Source organism: Brachyhypopomus gauderio, chromosome 14 (genome assembly GCF_052324685.1).
Source record: "Brachyhypopomus gauderio isolate BG-103 chromosome 14, BGAUD_0.2, whole genome shotgun sequence".
NCBI lineage: Eukaryota > Metazoa > Chordata > Actinopteri > Gymnotiformes > Hypopomidae > Brachyhypopomus > Brachyhypopomus gauderio.
In genome coordinates this window covers 12,473,713-12,492,703 of record NC_135224.1, presented here as the reverse complement: position 1 = coordinate 12,492,703, position 18,991 = coordinate 12,473,713, and the positions used below count along the sequence as shown (strand labels likewise).

The 18,991-nt window shown below is 46.0% G+C and overlaps 2 protein-coding genes and 1 long non-coding RNA gene across 3 annotated transcripts; 1 reads left to right on the top strand and 2 right to left on the bottom strand.

The window, feature by feature from the left end:
* Nucleotides 1–81: 81 nt before the first annotated feature.
* Nucleotides 82–2,330, bottom strand: snrpf (small nuclear ribonucleoprotein polypeptide F). Its single transcript, XM_076972145.1, has 4 exons — nucleotides 2,174–2,330; nucleotides 1,655–1,780; nucleotides 950–1,014; nucleotides 82–322 (listed from the first exon to the last, which is right to left on the bottom strand). The coding sequence occupies exons 1-4, from the start codon at nucleotides 2,174–2,176 to the stop codon at nucleotides 256–258; spliced, it is 261 nt and encodes an 86-aa protein (XP_076828260.1). The 5' UTR covers nucleotides 2,177–2,330; the 3' UTR covers nucleotides 82–255.
* A 952-nt stretch (nucleotides 2,331–3,282) lies between these two features.
* LOC143474644 (uncharacterized) lies at nucleotides 3,283–5,524 on the bottom strand. The gene is made up of 3 exons (XR_013120823.1): nucleotides 5,432–5,524; nucleotides 4,759–4,938; nucleotides 3,283–3,345 (listed from the first exon to the last, which is right to left on the bottom strand). It is a non-coding gene; the product is annotated as an uncharacterized LOC143474644 (long non-coding RNA).
* On the top strand, nucleotides 4,766–17,890 carry ntn4 (netrin 4). The gene is made up of 10 exons (XM_076972143.1): nucleotides 4,766–4,898; nucleotides 5,139–5,614; nucleotides 5,729–5,995; nucleotides 7,539–7,665; nucleotides 7,889–8,074; nucleotides 16,073–16,262; nucleotides 16,423–16,490; nucleotides 16,626–16,694; nucleotides 17,030–17,203; nucleotides 17,297–17,890. Exons 1-10 carry the CDS (start codon nucleotides 4,835–4,837, stop codon nucleotides 17,431–17,433), a joined length of 1,758 nt encoding a protein of 585 aa, XP_076828258.1. The 5' UTR covers nucleotides 4,766–4,834; the 3' UTR covers nucleotides 17,434–17,890.
* The last annotated feature ends 1,101 nt before the right edge of the window (nucleotides 17,891–18,991 follow it).

Sequence of the window (18,991 nt, the reverse complement as noted above, 5' to 3'; positions counted from 1 at the left end):
ATTACCTAAATCCTTGCCACAAAAATGTGTAGTGACTGTTGTTGATCTTAAGTTATTTGAGAAAAAAATAAAACAGAAAAATACAAAATGCATAATTTTATTTGCACTACCGTGTCATGAAAATTATGCTTTTACAATGTAAAAAAAAAAAACAACCAACAATTGAATTTCACAAAAAAAGAAAAGTTCACATACAACTTAAAACAAACTAACTTAGACATGTTTAATATCCACTCCATAATCACACATCTCTTATTATTCTCTCATCTCCCCATCCTCTTCCTCCTCTTCCACTCCTCGTATATACAAAACATTGTTACACCTGGAAAACAAGTAAACCAGAATTTCAATGAACATAGGTTTGGGAAAAGTCAGAATAATGTATGTCAAAATCATTGCCTCATGTCAATATTGTTGTGTAAACACAGAATGGCAAAACTACAGGAATAAATGTAGCTTGCCTTAATTATACATTTCCCAGCTGGGGACACATACGAACACAACTACAGCATTGAGGACAACTCTCCACACACTTAAGCAACACCTCATAATTGTAGTTAATAGCACAGCATTTGGCTGGACATTTTTGGGTGGCTGTCCACTCTAAACACAGCCTTCACATGGAAATGTAAACACTGCATTGTCTGATAAGATAAATGGCCCATCACTCAATATCCAGTCAGCCTCGTTCCCGTGTTCTGAATCCTCCCAGAGATTTAGAGGGTAGCTCACTAAACTTGGATACATGCAAATGGGTTTGCAATTTGTAGCCCATCTTCAGGCTGGTACGTGCACATGAACCTAGTTTATGATGCAATGTGGTGCTACAGACACCCAGTCAATTGTGTGTTGGATCGAGGTGACAAGTGGGAGATTACAGCCTGAAGTGTAAATCTCAATGCTGAAGCAGGCCTGTGCACTGTGCGGTGTAATTCAGAGGTACTCTTACCTGATCAGCACTTCACCGAGGTGACCCGCCAAAGCTCCGTCAACATATTCCTCTGTGTTGGCCAACTGGACATGAAGCAAGAGGAAGGGAAGAGTACTAGAATTACGATTCGTGAAACTAAATCACTGGCCTCTTTGATAAAGTAACAATCTGAACAAATAGGCACGCACTTTGTTAGTCGCTATGTATTTAAAAAACCCTTTTGATGGGATGTTGGTGCATCAGTATATCTGCACTTTTAGTAAAATAAGAAGGATCAATATTTTGGTGGTGTTTTGAACCAGTTTTTAAAGTCCAAGTCAACTTTATTGCCAACATCTCCAATATCTTCAGGACATACAGAGGATGGAAATTATGTTACTCTCAGACCCTATGGTGCACCAATAGACAGTAAACAGTAGATACATTACAACAAATAAATACTCTAAAATGTAAATCCAAGTATAAAAAAGTGGTTCATTGGCAACAATGAACTTGATTATTCACACACTGCCAATACTGAAATGTTTATTACCAATATTTTAAGGTACCAAAATCTGAGATTACTGAGGGAGCAATGTGTTTTGTGTAACTAAACAAATTAAAACACAGTTGATCTAGCTAACTTATTATTTAGTCACGTGGGATTGGCGAGGGTGTTTAATAATAAAAATTCATAGAAGTGAATGGAAAAGCGAACCTAGGTTAGCTAACTAGCTACAATACCTGCATGTTCATGTAGCCGTCCACCGATACCAAGTAACCCTTGTACTCCATACCCCATTTCAGCTTCACCATCACGGGTTTTCCTGTCAGACCGTTCAAGAACGGCTTCGGGTTCAGTGGCAAACTCTGGAAATAGTGGGTGAATTAGTGAAGGTTTTAGCACAGAGGTATAAGGACAGTGTTACTACCAGTGTTGGGTTTCTGTCAGCCTTAATAACGTCACATCCATAATTGTGGGAAATGAACGTAAATTAATGTGTGAGCAAGATTTTACACTCTTATCAAAAATGGGAAATGCAGAATAAAAATAATAAAATGTCACGTCTCGTGTTATTAGTGCGAATACAGCTGGTGGATACAGCAACGAAACTCTTACGTTGGAGCTGCATTTGTTAGCCAACTAGCCATAACGCTAACTAGCTTACCAACTCGCCGACAAGTTCTTGAATGAAAATTCCTTCACGTTCGCCCAACGAATCATGCAACGAACCGAGTGAAAACGGTTTAACCAGGACTTACCATGCCGGGGACTCAAAAGCAGTTTTCAAATCCAATGAAAAATAATTACTTAATTGAAAAGCATATATAGCAGATGCACACTCGCACGCCTTGCCGCCAGGAAAAGGAAGGACAACGAGTAACCTTTGAACTCAAAACGTAGAACACGTGAACGGCAGCGCCGTCTACTGTCCTGGAATAATTATACACGTCCCCATATTCGTGTTTTACGTTTCATTTGACATGCATAGATGGCTCCATGACGTACGAGACAAACAGTACTCATTTGTCGTTTGTGTAAGTGTTGGGAATCAGACTTAATCGAAGTAATGTAAGGTGTAAAGTAGCTGTTGCTCAGATTCATTCATTTGCCCAACTATTATGTTCTACAATAACACGTTATATTCTTAAACAGTGCTGTTGGGGCATGAACAGTCAAACCAACCACAAGGATTTGAATCAAAAGTATTAACATTACAAGCCTACAAAACTGCCAACTGATAAATGTTAGTCATAATGATATTTAAGTGTTTGAGGTGCACTTACAGGTAGATATTTTATCATATTGCCTAGCTTTTTAGCTTCTTGAATGGTTACACACATAGGGCAACAAGTTATCATTTTTGTTACTATTAGGATATTTAATTTAATCAAGTTTTCCCTATAGCAAAATAGCCACTGTATCAGATATGCCCTAGCCTAAGGTAGGAGTAGTGCCTAAAAAATAGACACCCTTCCTTTCCCATGAATCATGTTTTATTGTCATCTGACCTTTGGCTTATTGCACATGTATCACCAAAGACTACTACTGAAAAGCTTCAGTCCTACCCAGAGAGGCAGACTCAACGTGACATTGTACCTTCGAAATCTGAGGGACGTGTAATGGATATGAGCTGGAATAGACTACATAGAATGAAAAGAATGGCCCGTCCTCCCTTCTGAAGTTCTCTAAACTCTGGAAAAGAATATGGGAGATTTGTAGGAAGCTTGACTATGGTATGTACTCACACCGCTAACCTGGGAAACAACAACAACATCAATGGCAGAAGCATATCAATGTAAGCTTCACTCTCCACAAAAATGAAATGGAACTCCCCTCCAAACAGGATTGCTGGATCTTGAAAGAGACTCTGTCAGTAAGAGCTGCCTCAGTATTTGTAGGTTCTCCAGAAAGCTTCCACCTATCCACCCAGCTATGATGGGGAAAACAACATATATAAAAACCTTTTCAAATGTGCTTCAAGCTATAGTTCAAATAAATTGCTTGATACCTTATTGCTTTCAATGGGACATTCAGAAATTGATGGAGATGTAGCAGCCAAACAATATGATTTATATTACAAGACCAGACTGAATTGAAAATGTAAAAGTAATCTTTATGCTCCCCAATTCTGGGCCTGAAGTTCCACTGCACATTTTTTGTTTTTTAACCTGCTCTAACGCGCCCCTTTTAAACCACATGAATAGCTTGTAATTTATTCTAGCTGATGAGTTGAGTCAGGTGAGCTGAGAGCAGAAAGAAATCTAAAAAGAGTAGTGCAGGGTTCACTCAAGGCCAAGACACCCACTCACAAATCTAAAGAGATAGTTCAGGCTATATGGAATGATAAACAAAATAAAAGTCCTGATCTAAACTGTAAATCCTATATAGGATGGAAACGTAAATAAAAGACAGTATATGTGTATAAGTATATGTGTATATAAACTTCACTTGTGCAGGAGGCAGGGCTGTGACCCAACAATGCAGGGCTCTTTTAAAACCTTTCATGAGGAATTCATTTATGAAGCTGCAGGCAGTTTGTAAATCCACACTAAGAGATTATGAGCGGAAATCTTTTGCCAAGCTGCATTCCAGACAATCAATCAGGAAAAATTCAGTGAATGCTCCGTCTTTTATTCGCCCCGTTTCGACCTCTTTCCCCCTCTTCTTGCTTTTCCCGTCTGGCCTATCAACCTGCTCTGCCACCCTTTAGCATTGACACCAGACATGCTCTGAGATTAAACCGTTGAGTATTATGTGATCAGACAGCATAAATTAGACCACAGAGCTGTAGTTCGTGTAGCCTAATTCTGTTTCTGTCAATAATTTACACTGGTGTCATGTCCCCATATGCTTTAAGGCGCAGGCTGCGCACGTAGGTACACATTTTCTGCTTCCAAGTCATCAGTGACTCACGTCACAAACTCAAGTTTGCTCAGAACGCTCCTTTAAAACTGAGCAGAAAATATTCAGAGACTGGGAGGAGCCAAAGTTCACAGTGCTGTCACTCACAAATATTCTGGAGATTGCAACTCAAGAGAACAGCGACACTGTGGCAACCCATTAAAGTCTCATCTAAAGAACGACACCGCTTCAGTGACAGGGGGTAACATGGCACGTCCGTGGTAGTGTCGCTTGCTCGGGACCGCAAACAAATGGCGTTGTCGCGCGAGACTTCTATACCGTTTTTAGGTGAATGATTCCTGTTCGGTATAGTTGGAAATCACCTCCGTTTAGCAACGTTCTTGCACCTGGCCGACCCACGCGAATGAAATCGTGCTTCTACTTGCCGTTTGAGAAACTCAATATTGGATCTTTTTGATAATTTGTTGACTAGATAACTTACTTGAGTCATCCAGCGTTCATTCGGAGTTTTTTTTCCCCAAAACCACAAAGTTTTGATCTGGGATCTTGACGAGAGAATGATGAACAGATGGATTTTGTTTTTTGCTTTCGCTTGCAGTGGTCCTCACTTAGCGCGTTCAGGTGAGTGTCCTGCGCTCCAAGCGCGTTATGTTCTCGCACGCTGCGGCGCCGTGCAGGTGCGATCAAAACAAGGACAGATTATAAAAAACAGACACATAGACACACAGAAAGATAATTATGTCCTGATATGTGCACGAGTATACATTTGAAGTGCGCGTGACTGCCGTGCCTTAATTGTGTTAGTACAATCACACCACTGCTAGGTGAGGGTGTGATATTGTTTGTTTATCTGTGCCTTAGGCTGTGAAAATCGAGTGTGTAACCCTCGCATGGGTAATCTGGCAGTGGGAAGGCGTTTGCGCACGGACACCCAGTGCGGCTTCTCCTCGCCGGAGTACGCGTGTAACTATGACGACGGCAGCTGTGTGCCAAGCTGCGAGGTGTGTGACCCATCAGTGGCGGAGAAGGCCCATCCGCCCACGTCTATGACGGACTCGCCTTTCAGACGGCCCCCGACGTGGTGGCAGTCAGCCCTTGGCATCGCCAATGAGTCTCTGCAGCTGGACCTGGAGACGGAGTTCTACTTCACTCACCTAATTATCATATTCCGCTCGGCCCGCCCCGCTGCCATGGAGCTCGAGCGTTCGCGGGATTTCGGCCGCACGTGGAGCAGGCTGCGCCTCTACGCCCGAAACTGCAGCAGTATGTTTGGGGTGGAGGACGGCGGACAGTGCACGGAGAAGTACTCCTCATCGCAGCCTTGCAGCGGTGGAGAGGTGCATGCACGCGCGCGCGCACACACACGCACACACACACACACACACAGCATAAAACTCCTCACTTGTGCTCAGATTGTGTGTATGTGTGTGGTGGTGGGGGTCTATCTCTAGGTTATTTTCCGCGCTCTCTCACCCTGGGACACCCTCCAGCCCTACAGCTCCGAGGCTCACGCTCGCCTTGGCATCACCAACCTGCGAGTGCGCCTGCTACGTCCGCAGCAGTGCCCGTGCCGGCTCAAAGCTCCGCCCACCCTCCCGACGGCGCCCTACGCCATATACGACCTCATCCTGAAGGGGGCCTGCCTTTGCCACGGCCACTCGGACCAGTGTGTGCCTGCTGCTGGATTCCAGCTCATGCCCCACCGCGGTCACCATGTGGTGAGTGAGCAGGCTGCGTTGGCATGTGTGCGGGTGCATGTGGAGAGTGCAGAGTTCCTTTAGATACTGTAGCCTTCAGGAACTTTGATGGGGTTTTTTTTTTGCCCAAGACATGTCAGTGAGGCTTATCACTCACTGACATGGGATCTTTATCTGTTTGGATCTCTGTGAAGATATAAGGGTCCAGACCTGGTAGGATGTTTGATGGGAAGTAATGGTGTCTTGACCTGCTTTTACGCCATTGTTTATTTTTTTAAAAATCTACACGATATAAACCTGCCAATCTCTTCCACCAGGTGCATCCTGGCAGGCTAACTTCAGACAGACTGGCAGTACCTATATTGAATACAAGCAATATTAAAACATCATACCTTTCTGCTTTTAAATGCCTGATCTGTTTATTTTTTGAATTACCATATTCAATACTCTTCATCTTTTGCCATTGCGTTGTGAGGAACAGATTACATAGATGGTGTAGTGCTTTGATATGTAGTGTGCCCCTCACTGGAAACATTACTGTAAACCCAAACTCTTGATAGCGAGGCTGAGATGCGAGAAGAGATATCGCGGTGAGACAGGAAGTGGGAGAGGACCGGCGAGACGCGGGGAGGACACGGAGGCGACATGAAGCACACCGCTGTGCTCACTTTCCCTAATTCACTCTCCTGTTGTTCGGCCTTCTGTAATCAGCCGGCAGCAGCAATCAGCGATACACACACACACACACACACACACACACACACACACACACATATAAACACTGTGGCCAAGGGAGTGTCACCCAGTTTGATCCAGCAGTCCAGACCCATGTCAACCTGAACACTCAGTGGGATTGGTTAATTTAGTAGGGCCCTAGGTGTATGCGTATCATATTTTCCTCCATATGATGATGGTTATTATAAATATATGTGAAACTGATTGTGATGCCAGTTCTTTAGAAGCTTGCTTATTATCACATATTCTTGTTCTTTTGCTTTGCTCTCAGTTTCCTGTTTCCCTCCAGGGCCCAGTTTGTTTTGTTCATAGATGTGTGAGTTCTCATGAGCTGAGACGGTAGTGGCCTGCGTTAAATTCTAATTTGGACAGTGTGCCAGTCACGGACAATCTAGTTGAAGTGGGTAGAGTAGTCAAATGGAATATTCTGCACACTGCCTTGTATGTCTTCCTTGGACAGACTGATTTGGGGACTTGTGTGACATGATGTGGAACTTTTGGAAGCAGTGAAATGGGGGTGTAAGATGAGAGGAAGTGGGACTGAGTAAACAGTGGAGTAGATTTGGCCTGGGTAGAGTTTGAAAAGTGAGTGAGGAATCACACGTTGAAGGTTACAGCAGAGAGCAGCTTATGCCTGTTTAATTCGCTGGAAGAAAATGACTCATCTTTGACATATCATGTCATCTCTAAACATGCAGATCTAAATATGCTCTTTCCACTTAATGAAAAGCTTCTTGCAAAGAACACAGGAAAGTATAGCTAATGTATAGTAATGTAATGTATTTTATTGTATTGTATTGTAATGTAATGAATTGTGTCTCCTTTTCAGGTGCATGGCAAGTGTGTGTGTCAGCATCACACAGCAGGTGACCACTGTGAAAGATGTGATAGTTTCTTTAATGAACAACCATGGAGACCAGCCAGTGGCATAACTGGAGAAGCTCACCAGTGTGCTAGTCAGTTATACTCTCTCTCTCTCTCTCTCTCTCTCTCTCTCTCTCTCTCTCTCTCTCTCTCTCTCTCTCTCTCTCGCCCTCTTCCTCCCCCCCTCTCTTGGCTCAATACTGCTGTACCCCTATATGCACCAACAAGCATGTTGCTATCTGCATCTTCTCTATGCTAAACGATGCCGCTTTTATTCACAATGCAGCTGTAGTCACTTACCTCATGTGTGTGCAGAGTGCAAGTGTAATGGGCACGCGGAGAGCTGCCACTTCGACGTGAGCACGTGGCTTCGCTCAGGTCGGCGCAGCGGGGGTGTGTGCCACTGCCTGCACCACACGGAGGGGCAGCACTGCCAGCATTGCCAGAGGGGCTTCTACAGACACCCCGAAAGACCCCTGAGCGACGCCGGCTCCTGCACACGTAAGACACGGCTGTACAAGCTAATACACACAACAAGCTAACATGCGCCACAGTCTAATACACACAACAAGCTAACAACACTAACTGCACTTTAGAGGCTGTTGACTTAAATGTGATTCATAATGATATGGCTGTCAGGGTGTGTAGGTTTTGTATTAAAAATGGTTTAGAGTGAAATGGGGCTTTTTCTTTCTCTGGGTTCTTGGTTCAATGCGTGTGTGTGTGTGTGTGTGTGTGTGTGTGTGTGTGTGTGTGTGTGTGTGTGTGTGTGTGTGTGTGTGCGTGCATGCATGTGAATGTGTTTAAATATTTATTTATGAAGTTTGGCCAGGATGGTGTCAAAGTTCAGGAAGTGTGCATTTTTTGCTAAATACATTAGACACGCACCCACACAAATACACACATTCACACACATTTCCAGCTCGGAATGCTGATGGCTCTTATAACGAGCTGAGACATGCAGAATAACAAGAGCACTGCTGGGCCCATGGCTGTGTGTGTGTGTGTGTGTGTGTGTGTGTGTGTGTGTGTGTGTGTGTGTGTGTGTGTGCACATGTACACACATGTGCATATGCATGGTTGTATGTGATTGTGTGTATGTAGACAGATTATTCATCACATACATTGACCCACTTCATGCAGTACCTTCATAGCAAAAGCACCATTCTCATCTGGACAGTGCTATATACTATATACATCTTTTGCCCACAAATCTAGTAATAGCTATTTCATAACTATTTCTGAGCATGTATGTATTCAAGTCCTTTTCTGGAATCTTTTCTTTCCTTTTATATAAATTTCAAAAAGTTTCAAAAAGTGCTATTACAGATCAGCACTATGAAAACACATGCATTTCCTGTATTGTGTGACTATGGCAGAATTGTTGCCTTATAATGGAGTTGTGTTGGTGGTCTACTCTACTGCAACACCTATAATAAAGCAGTGTACATAATCTAGATCCTGATATGTTCAGATATGTTCAAAAAGGAATAATACTTTAATGTAGTTAATAATTGATGGCTTTCTAAAATATTTATATACATATATATATATATATATATATATATATATATATATATATATATATATATATATATATATATATATATATATATAAAACATTTCAGTCAATATATTTGACTGAAACAGCACTACTTAAAATACTAAAAAAAAAAAAAGTTACTAACAAAAGCTGTGCCAATGCTTTCATGTGTGCAATTTTAATTATGTAGATCAAAAATTGCTCCTAATAAACTTAAAGGCAGTAGCCTAAGCAAAGAAGTTTCCCTCTCCCCAGCCACCTCTTCTAGCTCTTCTGGGGGGATACCAAGGCGTTCCCAGGACAGTCAAGAGATATAATCTCTCCAGCATGTCCTGGGTCTTCAACGGGGTCTCCTCCCAGACCAGATGCCTGAATCATCTCAACAGGCTCTTCTCTACATTGAGGAGCAGCTCTACTCCGAGCCTCTCCCAGATGACTGTACTCCATACCTTATCTCTGAGAGAACCTGGACACTCAAACTGATCCAAGGACAGCTGTAGATCCTGGCCTTATGATGCCAACAAGACCACATCATCCGCAAAAAGGAGATGCGGAATCCTAGGCCACCCACCTGAACCCCCTCCACCACTTGGCTACACCGATAAATTCTGTCCATAAGAGTTATTAACAGAATCTGTGACACAGGGCAGCCCTGGTGGAGTCCTTCTCCCACCGCGAACCAAGCTCCTGCTCCATTTGTACAGGGACTGGAGAGCCCATAGCAGTGGGCCATCCTGTTTTGATAGTCCAGAGGTACTGCCCCCGATGTACATGCGCTGTTGCAAAGATGTGTCAGCCAGGAGAGTCGCACATCACCCCTGGAGCCTTGCCGCCAAGGAGTTTCACAACTACTCTGGTCACCTCAGCCTGAGTAATGGGCAAACCCCCATCTGAGTCCTCCAGTTCTGCTTCCTCTGTGGAAGGCATGATGATGGGATTGAGAATATCCTCGAAATATTCCTTCCACCACCCCAGTTGAGGTCAGCAGATCCCCAGCCCCAGTGTATACAGTGTTGGTCAGGAACTGCTTTGCCCTCCTGAGTTGCTTGACGGTTTTCCAGAATCTTCATGCAAAAAGTCAGTTTCCATGGTCTCACCGAACTCTTCCCACACCTGAGTTTTTGCTTCTGCGACCATCAAAGCCGCGATCCGCTTGGCCCTCCTGTACTCATCTGCTGCCTCCAGAGTTGCACAAGCCCACCAGGCCCGATAGGACTCAGCATGACAGCCTGCCTTACCTGAGGTGTCTATCATTGGGTTCAGGATTGCCACCATGACAGGCACAACCTTGTGGCCACAGCTCAAGTCCGCTGCATTGACAATGGAGGCACGGAACAAGGCCCACTCGGACTTAATGTCCCCAGCATCCATTGGGATGCTGTCAAAGCTGGATGTGGGAGTTGAAGATCTTTCTGACAGGTTCCTCTGCCTGACGTTCCCAGCAGACCCTCACGATACATTTGGGTCTTGCCACTAGGTGGTGATCGGTTGACAGCTCAGCTCCTCTCTTTAGCTGAGTGTCCAAGACACATGGTTACAAGTCCGACGACGTGATTACAAAATCGATCATTGAACTGCGACCTAAGGTGAGCTGGTGCCATATGCACTTATGGATACCTCTGTGCTCGGAACATGGTGTTCGTTATGGACAGAAGTCCAATAACAACACCACTCGGGTTCAGATCAAAGAGGCTGTTCCTCCCAATCACACCCTTCCAGGTCCTACTGTCATTGGCCACGTGAACGTGAAGTCCCCTAGCAGAACAATGGGATCGACAGAAGGGGCACCTTCCAGTATCCCCTCCAAGGACTCCAAGAAGGCCGGGTACTCCAAACTGCCATTTGGTGCATAAGCACAAACAACAGTCAGAGCCCCTTTCCCAACCCGAAGGCGCAGAGAAGCAACACTAATATACAGGCAGTGAGCCAGGGAGCTATGAGTAAGCCCACTCCTATCCTCTGCATTTTAGGCAACTCCATAAAAGAATAAAGTTCAGCCTCTCTCTCTCTCTCTCTCTCTCTCTCTCTCTCTCTCTCTCTCTCTCTCTCTCTCTCTCGAATTAGTTCCAGAACCCAACTATATCTAGTTGGTATCTCTCAGCCTTGCACAACAGCTCAGGCTCCTTCCCAACCAGAGAGGTTACGTTCCATGTCCCAAGAGCAAGCTTCAGTAACCGAGGATCTGTAAGCCAAGGCCCCCGCCTTCGGCCACCACCCGATCCACAATGCACCAGACCCCTAGTACTACCTTGCCCACAGGTGGTGGGCCCATGGGAGAGTGGACCCATGTATCTCTTTCGGGCTGTGCTGGGCCGGGCCCCATGGGTAGAGACCCGGCCAGCAGGCACTTGCAAAGGAGCCCCTCCCCCAGACCAGGCTCCAGGGTGAGGCCCTGAAACCCTGTTCCAGGCAATGGTATCTGGGTCCTGTTATTTGTGAATTCCATAGGGGTTTTTGGATCACTTTTTGTCTGCCCCATCACCTAGGACCAATTTGCTTTCGGAGACCCTACAGGGGGCATTGACAACCTAGCTCATAGGATCATGTAGGCACGCAAACCCCTGCACCATGATAAGGTGGTGATCCACAGAGGGGGTAATTGTTAATTTATAAAATATTTATGTAGACGACTTGGCCTCCAGGACCTCAGCCTCGATGACCATATTTTAAAATCACACTTGTAGGTCTTTTGTCACGTAGGGCAACGCCCCCTCTCGTAGCTGTCACTCTGGGTTCCCTCATGTCCGTGTTCCCTGCCTGTTTGTCCCGCCCTGCTCGTTTGTCTTCGTGTTTCCTTGTTTGTTACCACGCCCAGTGTCATTGCCATCACCTGTCCCTAGTTAGTTTCTATGTATAAAGTCCCGTCATTCCCCAGTCGTGTGATCCGTGATTTTGTCTACTTCGTGCCTTGTGCTTTGTTGCCTGTTGGTTGTGAGTATTGTTTCCGCTGCCTGCATTCCTGCCTGTTCCGTGTATCCCCGTCGTGTTTGGTTTATCTGTCCGAGTATGTCTGTTGTTATTTCTGGTATGGACTGCCTTCCCGTTATGACCCCTGCCTGCCACTACGACTCTGCTTTTGGAATTTCCTGTATTAAATCTCGCTCTCCTCCGCGTTTGTGTCCGTCTCCATGTTCTGCCCAGCGCAGATCGTTACATAATCACGGATCTTACAAGGACACAGCGAGGGAGCGAGACTCTGGTGAGTTTAATCGCGGTGATGAGATGTTGACTGGTTCGGTCCAGTTCAACTCTCCGATATCGCAGCGTGAACGAACCAGAGACAGAAATTCCCCTGGCGCTGTGGGAACACGGAAGTCTCGACGCGCACCAACGAAAGCCCAGTCACTTTCGGTTTCGACTGGCTTTCGCGTCGAGACTCCTGTTGAGCGCTACGTGTCTGCCCGGCTTGATCACTATAGGGAGGAGAAACCTATAGTACAAGTCGCAGGCAGACGGATTGAGTGCACAGACTGGCATTTGCTTAACCCTCGGTTGGCTCTCGATGGCGTCTGCGAGCTCCCGACGCCTCAGAGGAGGCGGAGCCGTCGCAGAGAGAGCCGCCGAGGGGCTTCTGTGTCTGTGTATTCTTCCAGGCTCACCCAGGACCCTGAGGAGGAGGACCTACCGCCGCTGACCCCGCCAGCTATACATCACGACACCCCCAAGTATTTTTTGGGGGGGAGTACAAGCCACGTCGGCTTGGCGGACACGCCCCCCGATGACGTCGGTATAGTGGCTCCGCCCCCCGAGGACGTCGGCTTGGCGGACACGCCCCCCGATGACGTCAGTATGGTGGCTCCGCCCCCCGAGGACGTCGGCTTGGCGGACACGCCCCCCGATGACGTCAGTATAGTGGCTCCGCCCCCCGAGGACGTCGGCTTGGCGGTTCCGCCCCCCGAGGACGTCGGCTTGGCGGTTCCGCCCCCCGAGGACGTCGGCTTGGCGGTTCCGCCCCCCGAGGACGTCGGCTTGGCGGTTCCGCCCCCCGAGGACGTCGGCTTGGCGGTTCCGCCCCCCGAGGACGTCGGCTTGGCGGTTCCGCCCCCCGAGGACGTCAGCATGGCGGTTCCGCCCCCCGAGAACGTCGGCTTGGTGGCTCCGCCCCCCGAGTGCATCTCCTCACCTCGGATTCCTGTCCCCGCTGCCCGTAGGCAGTTCGTGCCTGTTCCTGTCCCCGCAACCCAGGAGAGGTCGTCCACGCCGGTTCCTGTCCCTGCGACCCAGGAGAGGTCGTCCACGCCGGTTCCTGTCCCTGCTGCCCGTCGGCAGTCCGTGCCTGTTCCTGACCCCGCGACCCAGGAGAGGTCGTCCACGCCGGTTCCTGTCCCCGCGACCCAGGAGGGGTCGTCCACGCCGGTTCCTGTCCCCGCGACCCAGGAGGGGTCGTCCACGCCGGTTCCTGTCCCCGCGACCCAGGAGGGGTCGTCCACGCCGGTTCCTGTTCCCGCTGCCCGCCAGCGGACCCTGCCTGTTCCCGCTGCCCGCCAGCGGACCCTGCCTGTTCCCGCTGCCCGCCAGCGGACCCTGCCTGTTCCCGCTGCCCGCCAGCGGACCCTGCCTGTGCCCGCTGCCCGCCGCCCGGCTCCGCCTGTGCCCGCTGCCCGCCGCCCGGCTCCGCCTGTGCCCGCTGCCCGCCGCCCGGCTGCGCCTGTGCCCGCTGCCCGCCCGCGCCTGTGCCCGCTGCCCGCCGCCCGGCCGCGCCTGTGCCCGCTGCCCGCCGCCCGGCCGCGCCTGTGCCCGCTGCCCGCCGCCCGGCCGCGCCTGTGCCCGCTGCCCGCCATGTACCTCCTATGTTCCGTTGCCCGTGTTCCCCTTGCTCCCTGGTCCCGTCCCTGGTTTTGTTTTGGTCCCTGTCCCCGTGGTTGTGTCTGTTCGTGTCCATGTTCCTGTTCCTGTGTCTGTTTCCTGTGGTGTCGTCTCTGTCCCGGTCCCCGTGTCTGTTCCCCAAGTTGTTACCCACCTTGTTCCTGTCCCCGTCACCATCGTCCAAGCCGTGTTTGCCTCAGTGTTTACCTCTGCCCTGTCCCCTGGCCCCGCTCCAGTGTCTGTCCCCAGTCCTGTCCGGTCCAGTCCTGCTCCTGTGCCTCGCCCTGGCCCTGTCCTGCCCCCCTGTGTCCCGTGTCATGCCGTGTCCCGGCCCAGCTCTTGGCCTGTCTCCCTGTCTCCAGTCCCTGCCGTGTCCCAGGTCCCCCGTCCTATTTTGTCTGGTCCTGTCCCTCCGGTCTGTCCTGTGTCCGCTGTCCCTGTCCTGTCTGCCCTTGCGTGCCCCGGAGTGGCACGCTTTGAGGGGGGGTTCTGTCACGTAGGGCAACGCCCCCTCTCGTAGCTGTCACTCTGGGTTCCCTCATGTCCGTGTTCCCTGCCTGTTTGTCCCGCCCTGCTCGTTTGTCTTCGTGTTTCCTTGTTTGTTACCACGCCCAGTGTCATTGCCATCACCTGTCCCTAGTTAGTTTCTATGTATAAAGTCCCGTCATTCCCCAGTCGTGTGATCCGTGATTTTGTCTACTTCGTGCCTTGTGCTTTGTTGCCTGTTGGTTGTGAGTATTGTTTCCGCTGCCTGCATTCCTGCCTGTTCCGTGTATCCCCGTCGTGTTTGGTTTATCTGTCCGAGTATGTCTGTTGTTATTTCTGGTATGGACTGCCTTCCCGTTATGACCCCTGCCTGCCACTACGACTCTGCTTTTGGAATTTCCTGTATTAAATCTCGCTCTCCTCCGCGTTTGTGTCCGTCTCCATGTTCTGCCCAGCGCAGATCGTTACATCTTTATATTTATATTTGGTCTTCTTCCATTTTTTTTTCTTCTGTACATACACACATTTGGTCAAGTAATCATGAGCCATATGATAATTCACTTACAGCTGGACATATCTGTAGGACTAGATGATGCAACCAATTAAACATAAATTGTTTTTTGCTTTCAGGAAAGCAGTACATTAATGATTGATTGGCAAACTGTGTCACTCCCTCCAGGAAATACACAACACTTTGATTCTTCTGTTACTGATGGATTTATTTTCCCCTTTGGGATGGCACTTCACACTGCAATCCACCGTCGAACTGTTCAAATATATAGTGAACATAACAATCACATGTTCGTATTCAAACATACAACAAAAATGAACGTAAAATGCGCATACATAAACAATGCTATTAACATACCTCGCTGGCTGCACATAACCGTGAGGGAATGAGTTAACTTGCAACTCGAATTAAACAGGCGACGTACTTTAGTTATCAGTTGTAACCTTAGCTATCCTTTAGCTTAGCAAAATGTCTTAACGTCTGACTTGCGCACCTTCTTCATACTAAAAAAAAACAAAGAAGCACCAGTAAAAAGGGTCCGTGTAGAACACAAATCGTAGTATGTTCGTTCTCATATAATGCAACCCAAATTAGTACAGTCAAATTACTTAAATGAAGAAATAAATATTTAACAAAGGTATCAAAACAAATGACAATATTTATGGCAGTTAAAAACTGCAACAAATTATTAAGATCTTCATTAACTTTCAAATGTACCACCAGATTAACCAACAAGGTGCTGCCTTATGTTTTTATGCTGTGGAACTCCAAAGCTTTGGAAGTCCCAGCCCTAAGGGAAGATTATGAGGAATTTTAAGTTGCAGCTCAACTTACACATATTTAATTTCACTATTCCACATTAATTCTGTTTTAATTTCTTTATTCGTTCATTGTTGTCTTTATAACTTATTTTTCCAAATTATTTACATAAAATTTTGTTCTTTTAGTCATTTTTAAAATGTGTTACCCTTTTAAGTCATTATTTACAAATTTGTATGATTTGCAACTACAAATCACTCAGAGTTGCATTTCATTTTTCCTTAATTGTGCCTCCTGTTCACAAGCTTGGACTATACATGAATGACAGTGCTACTATTATAATATCTCACATTCTGTTTTGTGTGTTTATGTGTTTTTTCCTGTTCACCTACAGCTTGTTCATGCCACCCAGTCGGCACTGTGAACTGCAACACTACTAATGGTCACTGTCTCTGCAAACTGGGTGTGGCTGGCCCATACTGTGACCAGTGCATGCTTGGATACTGGGCTTTCGGTGACTATGGCTGTAGACCTTGCAACTGTGCAGTCAGCTGTGACCCTCACACTGGAGACTGCATGACTTGGTTAGCATCCGGTTGTGTTAGCGAGTATTGATTAAGACCTTGCGTTAAGACGTCAGCGTTTTTTGTGTGGCCATCTGTTAGGTCAACTTCCAGTATTTTTGTGTGGGTATGACATGGTTAAGATAATAGATAATAATAAAAATGTTGTGGCTGTGTATAGGTCAGATACGCATCAGAACAACACCCTGTTTCGAGTGGAAGAACTATTCTCTGCACTAACCTTTCCAGGTAAGAATTAGTTTGTTTTAATTTAAGCATTTGTTTTAATAGATTATGACAAATGTTATGCCTGTTAGTTCTTTGTCTTGGCAATGGATATGAGCTGAAATTTCAGTACAGTAATTGTTTTCTTTTTCTTTGCAGAGAAATGTGTATGTAAACCACAATCCCTTGGAAACAGCAAAAGTTTTTGCACTATGAAATATTCATATGGTTAGTATGAAACCTTTCAAGCTGACACAGGGGATCTCTGAATTGCAATGTGTTATAAAGCTCAATGTACAATGCACCATCTGACTGAATATGCTGTTATTGGCTGATTGAGTGGGAGGAGGTGTGGCTTTAGCTCTTGTAGGAATTGGAGTACCGGTATTTTAGGGCTAGATATTTCAGGAAACACTTGTTTTATGTGGTAATGGCAACTGCACTGTTCTAGAGTTTAACAAGAACAAAAATAACATTGCCGCCCTCTTGCGCTCAAATCCTGTGTGTGTGTGTGTGTGTGTGTGTGTGTGTGTGTGTGTGTGTGTGTGTGTGTGTGTGTATAGCTCTGAAGGTAAGGGTTCTAGCAGCACATGATAAGGGCTCTCATGCAGAAGTAGATGTGAAGGTTCTGAAGGTTCTGTGGAGCAGACCTGGCCTCAGGCTCACTCGAGGAAACCTCATTCTTTATCCAGAGTCTTGGACATCCAGAGGCTGCACCTGCCCTGTCCTGCACCCGGGTGAGCTTAAAGAAGCACTTGCTCCCACAGTAGCATGTGAGATGAGAGAATGATTCAAATGGCCTGCTGGATGTGTGGCTCACTATGTTGTAGGGGTGGAATACCTCGTAGCTGGGCATGAGGACGTGAGGAGAGGTCGACTCCTGGTCAACGCGAGGAGCTTAGTTAAACCATGGAGAGCCAGCCTCAGTCACAGAATACTTCAATTCCTTAAAATGAAATGCATTTGAGTGAGTGAGAAGGAATGTGAGGGAGAGTGTCTGAGAGACAGTCAGAGACTTTTTAGGGATTGTCTATCTCACTCACTCACACACACTCGAGAGAGAGAGAGAGAGAGAGAGAGAGAGAGAGAGATAGAAAAATGCCTGTGAATGAAAGTAAGCCAGACAGAGCAGACAGAAATGCCAGTAGCCTGTTGTACAGAATGTATATCCACACTATGTACATAATATATGTATGAAATTTTTTATCTCTTGTGAAACACTTGTATATATTATGCATTTTGTACATATGAAGACATGATTAAACTATATTTTGAAGAAAAAGAAAAAAACCCAAAAACAAATCTTCATGGCGTAAGGTAGGCAAAGACAAAGCCACACTGTGGACTTATTTACTTTTGGGCATCGCCTTAACCTTAATTACCTACTTTTATGAAATTACTCAGAGATTTTAATAATAAATTAATCCAAGTTGAAGTCTGTGTTTGTTTCCATTTGTTTCCACCTTACATTCCCCTAATATTATATAGTGCCTTTATCATACCCAAGGTCACTTACATCAAACATGTCTAATCTGATTCTGAACTAATTTTCATGGTCAAATGGAAATAAAAACCTCTTTATTAATTACATTATTATTATTATTATTATTATTAATAATAATAATAATAATTTAATTACATTTGATTTGGCTGTGTGCATCACAGCCCCGTAGTGATCACTTGTGTGTGTATGTGTGTGTGTGTGTGTGTGCATGGACGTAATTTTGATTTCAAAAGTGGGGGGGACATGGATTTGTCGCTATTTAAATATTTGGTTTTAACCGTAAAAACTGGGGGGGACCAAAACCGGCTTTTGAAAAAGTGGGGGGGACATGTCCCCCCCCCCCAAATTACGTCCGTGTGTGTGTGTGTTCTCACTGCCCAGATGGGTGAATGCAGATGACAAATTTTGATTGGGGCAAAAATCACAATTGACAAATATGGCACATGTACAATTTTACATTTACCACATTAAATATATATGAAATTCAGCAAAGTTTAACATTGCCTTCATCTTCTTTGTTGGCCATACTCCAAAACAGGAATCTGCTCTCAATCACATTATCTGCACTCAGGCTGCTTGTAACTCTGGTAATTGCTCACATTTTTCTCCTCATTATTTTTCTTGGCAAAAATTAAATGTACCAGAGAGACCATAAGAAAGGGCAAAGCTTTGCAGCATGCTGCAACAAGATAAAATGACCCTGATGTATAAATGAATTTCCCCCATGGTAAGATGAAACACATCACCTCCTGTGCATTTCATGAACAATAAACTCTGCCCATTAAGATGTTTTTGCTAATTTGCATATGCGATACCTACTTTGTTAACTAGTCATAAATTGTTCATGCTATCACCACAATCTTAGTGTTAAAATACTCAGAAGATTCTGAACCTCAATAATTGTCTTAAAAATGGCTGCCATATGCAAATTAATAATTTAGGAAATTAGTATATTTAGCATAAACAGTTAAAACTCATTAATGCTTAATTGAATTTTGCACGATTTTAAAGTAATGTTGAG

What these genes read in the sequence shown, in the direction of transcription:
- snrpf (XM_076972145.1), bottom strand. An exon ending in ACGGCTACATGAACATGCAG is followed by an intron (nt 1,015 to 1,654) that starts GTATTGTAGCTA and finishes CTTCATGTCCAG; the next exon opens with TTGGCCAACACAGAGGAATA. An exon ending in CTCGGTGAAGTGCTGATCAG is followed by an intron (nt 323 to 949) that starts GTAAGAGTACCT and finishes CTTGTTTTCCAG; the next exon opens with GTGTAACAATGTTTTGTATA.
- ntn4 (XM_076972143.1), top strand. Translation starts at nt 4,835, where the DNA reads ATGATGAACAGATGGATTTTGTTTTTTGCTTTCGCTTGCAGTGGTCCT. An exon ending in CGACGCCGGCTCCTGCACAC is followed by an intron (nt 8,075 to 16,072) that starts GTAAGACACGGC and finishes GTTCACCTACAG; the next exon opens with CTTGTTCATGCCACCCAGTC. An exon ending in ACTGGAGACTGCATGACTTG is followed by an intron (nt 16,263 to 16,422) that starts GTTAGCATCCGG and finishes GGCTGTGTATAG; the next exon opens with GTCAGATACGCATCAGAACA.